General features: G+C 38.6%; 1 protein-coding gene across 1 annotated transcript in view; it reads left to right on the plus strand.

Moving 5' to 3' along the window:
- The first annotated feature begins 401 nt into the window (after window positions 1-401).
- The window catches only part of MCPH1 (microcephalin 1), a 122,643-nt gene continuing 113,843 nt past the window's right edge, over window positions 402-9,201 (plus strand). Inside the window, exons 1-3 of the mRNA XM_084202602.1 lie at window positions 402-484; window positions 2,621-2,712; window positions 5,007-5,125. Of these exons, the coding sequence (XP_084058728.1) occupies window positions 466-484; window positions 2,621-2,712; window positions 5,007-5,125 (230 nt within the window). The 5' untranslated portion in view covers window positions 402-465. The remainder of the gene's footprint in view (window positions 485-2,620; window positions 2,713-5,006; window positions 5,126-9,201) is intronic.

Below are 9,201 nucleotides of genomic sequence, written 5' to 3' on the forward strand. Positions count from 1 at the left end.
AAAGCTGAAGCAGGGGCAGTTTAGGCTGGATATTAGGAAGAATTTTTTAACGGGAAAGGTGATTAGATATTGGAATGGGCTGCCCAGAGAAGTGGTGGAGTCACTGTCCCTAGAGATGTTTGCAGAAAGACTGGATGTGGCACTCAGTTTACAGACTGGTGTTGGGTCAAAGGTTGGACTTGATGATCTCAGAAGTATTTTCCAACCTAATTAATTCCGTGACACTGTTTCCAGTAGCATTCGGGTGTGCCAAGCCTTCCCCGGCGCCGGAAAGGGCCGGAGCTGGGCCGAGCACACGGCATTTCCGACCCTGGCCGCGGGACGCCGCGGCCGCTCCGCGCCCTCAGCGGCACGGCCGGGACAGGGCCGCCGCCCGCCCGCCCTGGTGCGCAGGCGCGGCGGGGCCATGCGCGGAGGCGGGTTTGAACCGTGGCGGGCGCTGCGAGCTGCCGGGCTGTGCCGCCAATGGAGCCCGCGCTGAAAGGTACCGGCTCGGCCGCCATGTGCTGGCTTCTCCCGGCGCGGCCGAGAGGAGCCGCCGGGCTGGCGCGGGCTCCGTGCTGCCCATGCTCCCCTTCTCCTTGCGGCCCTTGCCCCGGCGCTTCCTGGCAGGGCGAGTGGCGGGCCGCTGTGGAGGCCCGGCCCGCGGTCGCGGGGTGTCAGGACTGTCCCACGGGCTGCCCTGACTCGCCGCGAACCCGCCCGATCCCGGCGGCGGGGCCTGGCTGTCGGCCCCGGCTGGGAGCGGGCCATGCCCGGGCGCAGGCCCGGCCCCGCTGCGTGGGCAGCGGGGCGGGCCGGTGAGGCCGCTCCCTCCGCTCCTGTACCCCTGTAGGGTGCTTCCCGGTGGGACACTGCCCGATGACCCCTCTACTCTTCCTACTCCGGTCAGTCGTGGCTTTCTTCTGCATCTTAAAATTTCTGCCTCGCTAAGTTGCCTTCTCATGGCCGTTTTCCTCTGCGATCACCGCCTTCTCTAAGAACTTCTAAGGCTGACGTTTACAAGAATCGATCTCTACTCAGAGCTCTTCTAGTTCAAAAAAGCTCAAAGCACTTCCTCATTTTCCTTTTCATCCACTGTACAAAAACTGTAAAAAGCTTTGCCTTTTGCTGGAGTATATTTGATTAGCTAAAATTGACTAATGATTATGTATTTAAAATGCGCCTTTGATCCTACTGCAAGTGCATGGAGTTTTGAAGGAGCATCCCTTTAAGTTCCTAGTTAGATCTTTACTGAAATGTTCCAATGTGTTTTTCTAGAATTTTAGCTATGAATGTTATAAAATATTTGATGTAAGAGGAAGATATCTTTTAAAATTCAAGTGCTTTGTTTTTCACAACTGAACTATCAAGGAAGAAAGAAACTGGCAGAATCTGCCCTGGTGTAGTAGCAGAATGAACACAGTTAAAAGCACATTGGAGGAGACTTGTCTTAAATTCCCACTTATATTTAAAGTCGGAGTACTGATAGTAAGATTTTTCCCAGTGCTTTGCATGAGGAAGTGCTTTGCTTCACATTTCTCTTGTATGTCAAAAATATTTCTAGTAAAAATACTTTAATCTTTATAAGAGTACTTCTGTTGTTATGAATAATTGGAGCATTATTCTGGTTTTCCTTTAGAAAGAAGATAGATGAGACTACACAATAATTAATCAGAAGGATATGCTTAATTATCTTTGTAGCTAGGATAATTAAGCAATATTTGCCAAGGATGACCCTTTTAAAGTTAAACTCTTTGTTTTATTCATGAGTTCTTAGACTTGTCTGGCCTTTGCATGAAGTTGTTTTTGGTGAACTGCCATTTCTCCAGTTTTTGGACTTTTCCTGATTTGCCATTCAGTATGGGAAAGTGGCATGGCCAGTGGAACTGTAGGTCACTTTGGTGCCTATCCTGTGTGAAATTGATGAAGGGATTGTTATGAGTTTTATTTGTTTATCCCTCCTTGTCAGTACTTCTGTCTTTGGTTGGTTGCTTGAAGATATTCTCAGGCGATGCTGACTTGATTCCTTGAAGAGTTTATTAATCTGCTTAATGAAGCAAGCTAATTTAATCTGAATATCTCAAGTTGCATTCGGCATCTGATATGAGACTTTACTAGCTCCTGTTATATGTACTTAATTTTGGGTGTTTCAATATAAATAAAATGAAAAACTAAGTCAATTGGAAACTGTTAAGTAATATTTCTGCAAAATTTTCTGGGAGTTTGGGCAAGAAGTAGTTCTAGTGTAGTGATTACATTTGGTTTTGGAAGTTGTGTTGTATCAACTGGTATTCAAATTTTTAACTAATCTGAAGATTACAAATGATTAAATAATGGTAAGGGTGATCAGTCATGTAAAGATAATGTATTGCTTGTTAAGCTGGTATTGTGTTTTAAACAGATGAAGTAGAAAGTTAGCTAATGTCAGACTTCTAAGTTATTTCCATTACAATTAATTTAGGGGACATAAATACACTAGAAAAAATTCTGCTGCTAAAGCCTGACCCTCAGTTTACTAAAAGCTGTATTTGCAACTGAATGCAATATGTATAAAAGAAACTTTTATTGGAAAAGCAGTTTAACCAGTTTAGCCATGGTATATACTTCATTACTTGTTGTTTTCTGTCTTCTGATCCAGGTGTTTCTGCCTTTGTAGAAGTTTGGTCGTCTAACAGAGCAGAAAATTACTCCAAAACCTTCGAGCAGCAGCTTCTTGATATGGGAGCAAAAGTAAGAAGACTATTTTGAAATAAATGGAATAGGAAAGATCTTAATTATAAATTAGCTTGCTTGTTCTACTTGACACATATATTTCTTTTTAGTATGAGTTTTTAAAGGGCAAGAAGGCAGAAAATCAGAGACCTGAGAATAGACCGATGTGCTGTAATATTCTTGCTGTTGACAGATGGGAAATGCATTTAAAACCTTTCTACATCTACAGACCTCTTTGCATATTAATGTGATAGCATGCTCCTCGTGGGAAGTAATGGGCTTGCCGCAGACTGTGGGCAAAGCAAACCTAAGTGTTGAAAATCTGTGGTTTACAAGCATGTATCTTATGTTGTTTTGTTTTCGTCAACTTACAAACAGCTGCTCTGTTGTTAGTACAGTGTTTCCTAACCCAAGTACCATGACATTTTGTTCTTCCATTCACTCTCCCCAAATTTGTTTCAGTTCCAGAAAGTGCTAGTAAAAATAAAAATCTTAAGAGTTTCAGTATATGTCTCAATTATTTTTTCCGTACCATATATAGTTGACTTGTAGGTGCAAAAGATGTTTAATTGCCAGCTGTAACATTTCAACCAGAGACCAAAGTCAAACTGGCATCTTCCCTTCTTGCACGTTGTCACTGGTTAATGGAGATTTTTACAGCCCAGATTTTTTTTTATTCTAAAAAAATACTTGTATGGGCTCCCAGTGCTCTTTAAAATGGGCATGTGTAGATGTCTCTTACTGTAATTTAGGATGCTGCTCTCCCCAAATTCTCTCTTTTTGTATGAAGTAAGGTGAGTGAGTGTGACAAAACAGGGTAACTGGTTTTATTATTAAAGCAAACACAACTCTCAATAAATAACTTGATTAAGAAGAACAAGAAATGTTTCTATGCTCTACTGTCAGACCTGTGTAATTCTATTCTTATGATGTAAGACTTTTTTCTCACAGAAAATATGGCAGAAACATAAGGCTTCAAAATTCTTCAAAAGGGTCAAAATAACCAAATGTGGTGCAGGCAGATGATACAGATGAGCCTATTTAGTATGTCCCTATGACTGAATAGGGATGGTCATGCCCCTTCCCTATTCCAGGCACTTCCCTATTATTGGCTGAGCGTGGTACTAAGCTGGCTTGGTTCACTGTGTCAGGAAATTAAATTCTAAATTAGTTTTTTTGCTAGATTATTGATTCTGACATCTCAAAGTTCAGCTGAGCAGCAGAAGACACACAGGGAAAGGTGAGAGGGAGGTGTAAGGTGGTGCTCCTCCATAATTTGGAGGCAAAGCTACATCAAGCATCCTTAGGACATGGCTGTGAGCCAGATACTGGCAGAAGTGAGTAAGCAATTGCATCTGGAGTAATAATATATTCTATAAGAGACTAATGGATCATTTTATACCTAGATAGTGAAATATCATGGAGTTTTGTCTTCTAAGAGGTCATAATCAGCTTGTCACCAGCAATGTTTGGAAAAGCTAAATAGTTATCTTAAAGCTAAATACAGACCCAGCATGTTGTAGGCAAAGTATAATGATGCAACTGAGGGCACAACAGAAAGTTATGGAGCTATTTCTATTTGGCTGGGGAGATGCTGCAGTAAAAATAGAGTTCTATTGATGTAACCACATCAACAATCACAACTGATCTAGCAGTTCTGTGTGGGATGCTTGGTCTCCACAATGGAAGCCTTATTTGTGAAAAATTAAGTATCTGGAACTAAAAACATCACTTGCCAATGGAGGCTGATAACTGAAAATTCATCATCTGTGCTGACTTTTCATTGTCTGTATTTCTCATTTTTAAAGCATTCCCATATAAGTTTTGTTTGTAAACAGCCTATCCCCCAAAACTAAAAGTGATTTTTATTGATGAAAAATTAGTTTAAAAAGTGAGGTTAGCTTTAAGCCTGAGTTCTTTTGTCTAAAAGATGTTTTGTTATTTCTTGGATAGTGGCATGTGCTTTCTACCCTGGCTGTTGTGTAAGAAACTATGTTGCACTATATAAATAAAAATGTTGCAAAATTAGTGATACATCTAGAGTAGGGAGCTGAAAATGGTAACATAGAGTAGACTGAAAACAAAGGGCTATTCCATCCCTTTAGCCTGCATTAACTTGCCTAATGAGACTGGAGTTTTGATTGCTTGGGGCTTCTTGTGAAGTTGGGAAAGATCAAAAGGGTCCTTAATATAATGTTTAGAATAAATTTTTACGCTAGTGGTGTATGCACTAAAAATGAGCTACGCTAGCCATTTCCTTTGCATTTTCCAATTATCAGACTTAAATATGAGCTCTCTGTGTATTTCTGCAGGTTTCAAAAACTTTGAACAAGCACGTCACCCATGTAGTCTTCAAAGATGGACGTTTGACTACATGGAAGAAAGCACAGAACATGGGTGTAAAAATAGTTTCTGTACTCTGGGTGGAAAAGTGAGTACTTGATATTATAATTATGTGGCCTATTTCAGAGATAATATTTCATTAATAATAATTTTCTAGTATTTTTAAATTGAAAAACTTAAATGCAGAAACCATTTTATTAATGTACTTGAAATAGTGATAAATCTGTGAGTAAATGATAACTTTTCTGTGACACTATTCCTATTATAAAGCATGTGACTTACACAGAAAGGTAAAATGTAAACTCTTAAAAAATGAATGTAGTAAATTAGTTTCATAGTACATTTGTTAGAAGTTCTACTCCTGTGCTCTCAGATGGCATGTATAGACAGTGAAAGCCATACTTACATTGAATACAATTCTTCCATTTTCATATATAAAAGCACATTTCATCAAGGGCATTATACTGTTTCTGTAGTTAAATGCTGCAAACAGAATAAATCCTAGCAAGAAAGAAAAAGATCCATATGTATTCTGGTTTTTAAGATATTTGGCAAGTTCAGAATAAAACTTCATGAACAGTCTCTTCTACCATATGGAATAAGTTAAATTTTTTTTTTTTTTTAATGAAGAAAAATTTCGTCTGTGCAACCAGTCCTTTAGCATTTGCTAGTCCATAGCTGCTTCTCTGAATTTGCAAAGGGCTTGTGAGGCCTACCTTAAGATTTCTGACGAAGGGTAAAAACACAGTTTATGAATATGCATGTGTCAACGACTCCAATTGATAAATCAATGGAAATTAGAATATAAATCAAGTAAAGAGAACCTTACCTGTACCAGTTGTCATATGCATGGAGAGGTAGTGGTCTAAGTGCAAATATTTTGGGCTTGTTTTTTTTAAAAAAGGGGAGCACAAGAAGGGAGGACAAATCTATACTCTACAGGCACCTAAATCTAGGCCAGTACAGCCTGGAAACTTGTGATGGAAGTCCACTAGCCAAAAAAGAAATTCATGCAAATCTGCAGACACAGGTTTTGGTTTTTTTTAAAGTATGTCAGATATAGAAGTTACAGTCACACAACCCAGCCTGCTTTAACACCAAAGAAGAAATACCTCAAGTTCCTGAAAATAAAGGTGATGCAAAATTTTATTTGTGTGAAAATGGCTTTCAGGGACCTGGTGCTATTTGAATGTGTGACGGTGATGATGATTTCAATACTGTTGTAAAATTGAATATGCTCTTCAGGTGGCTAAGTGTATAAATACAGAATTTGAGATCTTAGTCACATGAACTATAAATTATTGAGGATTTGGATGTGCTGTATAAAAAGGATCTCATGAAAGTCCAGATGAGTACCACCAGCAATGGAATAATGAGAGTGCCTTACGGGGGAGAGTCTAGGACTTGTCATGCAGAAATATTTTTTCTGTGATAGCAGTTCCACCACAAGAGTCTCCTCTACACTGCTGGAAGGTGTTGAGTGTTTGAACACTGTAGAAAGCTGTGGCATAGAAACAACTGAATATGTGATACTGTAGGGGACATCATGGAGTTTTGAAATCCAGGTGTAAAAGCCTCAAGAAACTTTAACTTTTGCTGGGTAACAGCAACAAAGGACGAAGACAAGAGAAAGCATTTAGAGGAAAAATTTAGGTTGTTTGGCAGGAAGAGAAGGCTAGCATCTTCCTGGTATCTTTTAAGTTTTCCTGTTAAAATTTTCTGACCAAGGCAAGGTCTTGGTACACGACTTAGAAGATGAAGTTTGTTGGAACTTGGGGAGTCATCTAAAATAGATGTATTTTATTGCAGAGGAGGACCCAAGCTGTGAATTATGACTGAACTTCTCTGTAATCTTTTTCTTCTGCTCTTTAGTTTAAAGTAAATGCCAAAGGGTACAGAAGAACATACAGCTTAGATTGCTGTATACTGTAAGCAGAATTCATGAGAATATCATATCCTTGGGCAAAATATAGGTCAAGATCACTGAAACTTGCATTAGAGGTAGTAATGAATATTTCTACTGTTCATGGGGTTATTCAAATGAGGCACAGGCAGTACAAAATTAAAATGAGTCTGTGCTAGTATACATACAAAATTTAGGGTTTTGTAATAAGATAAGAGAACCAGAGTGCCTGACTACATTACCATGTCTAGTACATCCATGTCTCAGACTGGTAGGCAGAAGATAGAAGATAATTTATTGAATCCTGGAACAATGATAATAGGAAGGACTGAATAAGATGTACCCATAAAATTATGGTCCTATGTGAATGGAAACTTAGTTTAAACCTGTTAATTTGTGTAGGCAAATCATGCAGAGTTCCTATGAGTTGAAGTTTTAGCATTGCTAAAAAAGCTGGCTTGATTAACTAGCTGCTTCATTTACTAACAAGTGGAACATTCTCAAAATGGTCAGAAAAAAGCTGTGAAATGTTATCTCAGCAAGGTAATAGTATTTATCAACTTTCTGGTGTAGAGTGGGGATTGGTGACTCCTGTAGAAGTGCAGTGCAAAACCAAGTATGTTAGTTATTGCTTGGTCTTAGTTGGTTTGTGGATTGCTGTTCAAGCTATGTTGAAGAACCTTTTCATAAGAATGTCTACAGTATAAGTATTCATACTGGAAGACCAAACCCAATAAATTCTATGAGAATGCTTAAATTTAAAAAGGAGTCTACTTAAAATAGAAAAAAATCTGTTAAGAAGCTAAGACTGAAGGGAATAAAATTCTTGCTGGCATCAAGAAGGCTGTTTAAAGCAGTCCTCTTAAGCATATCAGAAAGGTGATCGTTGCATTTTGATACTTGCAGTAGACATTTCCATAGCATTGTTACCTCAGCAGTAGTCAAAAATCAAATTAAATAGAACATAAAACTTCAAACAGTGGAATGACAGCATTTTATCATGGTTATGTTTGGAATGTTGCCAGAGGATGGCAATGAGCTTGGCTGAAGTTATAAAATAGTTTTCTTACAAGATATGATTGAAGAGACAAGAATGCTTCAGTCTGGAAAAGGAGTGAAGATGGGAAACTACTGTGAACATAAAGGTTTGTGTAGAGAGGCTGAATGGGAAATGAATCTATATTTTCCTTTCCAGTAGAAAAATTGGAAAGCATTACATCAATACACGTGGAGACAGATTCAGAGAAAACAGTAAATTATGGATTTTAATAACACAGGGTTAGGCTGTGGAACTCTTTCCTTGTTGCAAAATCATAGTGAGCAAAGATTTACACAGGATAAAAAAATTGCTGAAGCAATTAAACATTTTGTTTTATCAAAACCCAAATATAGTATTGCATCTTACCATCTGACAACCAGAAATCTGTGGAACTCGGTAAACTGGAACGTTTGGCTTTTTTTTATGTTCTTACATGCTCTTGGGAATCTTGATATTGGAGGATACTGCAGGGTGCTACAGTGTATGATATTTATCCGGAGGGTACTTTTTTGATGTTGGAGCTCTGAAAATACCAGACAAGGGAGCAAGTAATAAACAATTAGTCCAGCATTTCCTGATTCTTCCTCTTTGTGGAAAATACTCTTGCATTTAACAGCTGGCAAACCCCTATTTTCAGCCTGTTAGACTTGTACCCCAGTGTTCCCTTTCTCTGAGTACTGCTTGAGCCTCTCAGACGAATATGCCCAATGAGCTGAAAAGTGCTGTAATACTTAGTTTTCTCCATAAAAGCCTTAAACATTGGAAGAGTTTGTGCAGTATTTAGTGATCATTGCCTTGTTGAATTCTTACTGGATTTCTAGTGCTCTTTCCAATGATTTGCCTCAGACTTTTATTGGAAGCTTCTGCTCTATAACATGAGCATTTATTTGAGCCTAAACTCTATGCAGTTCTACAGTTTAGGAAGTAATTTGAGAAGACAGCTCTTTAAGATGAAAATTAAAAATCAGAAAAATTTATAACTGCAGAGTAAAGTTATTTTAAATTTTAAAATTATTGTTTGCTTTTCCTTTCTTTTTTTTTTTTCTTCTAAGAATGATAGATGTGTCTAACTTTAAAAATAGCAAACAAAAGTCATGAACTTGCTGTCATGTAAAAAAAATTAGTGTCATGCAAAATGAGTGACAGCTTTGGGATCACTGAGAAAAAGTTTTTTTACTGCTTCTTAAACACAAATACTTAAGTGAGCAGCCTAAAAAAAAAA

This window comes from Fringilla coelebs, assembly GCF_963513975.1.
Source record: "Fringilla coelebs genome assembly, chromosome: 3".
Lineage (NCBI taxonomy): Eukaryota > Metazoa > Chordata > Aves > Passeriformes > Fringillidae > Fringilla > Fringilla coelebs.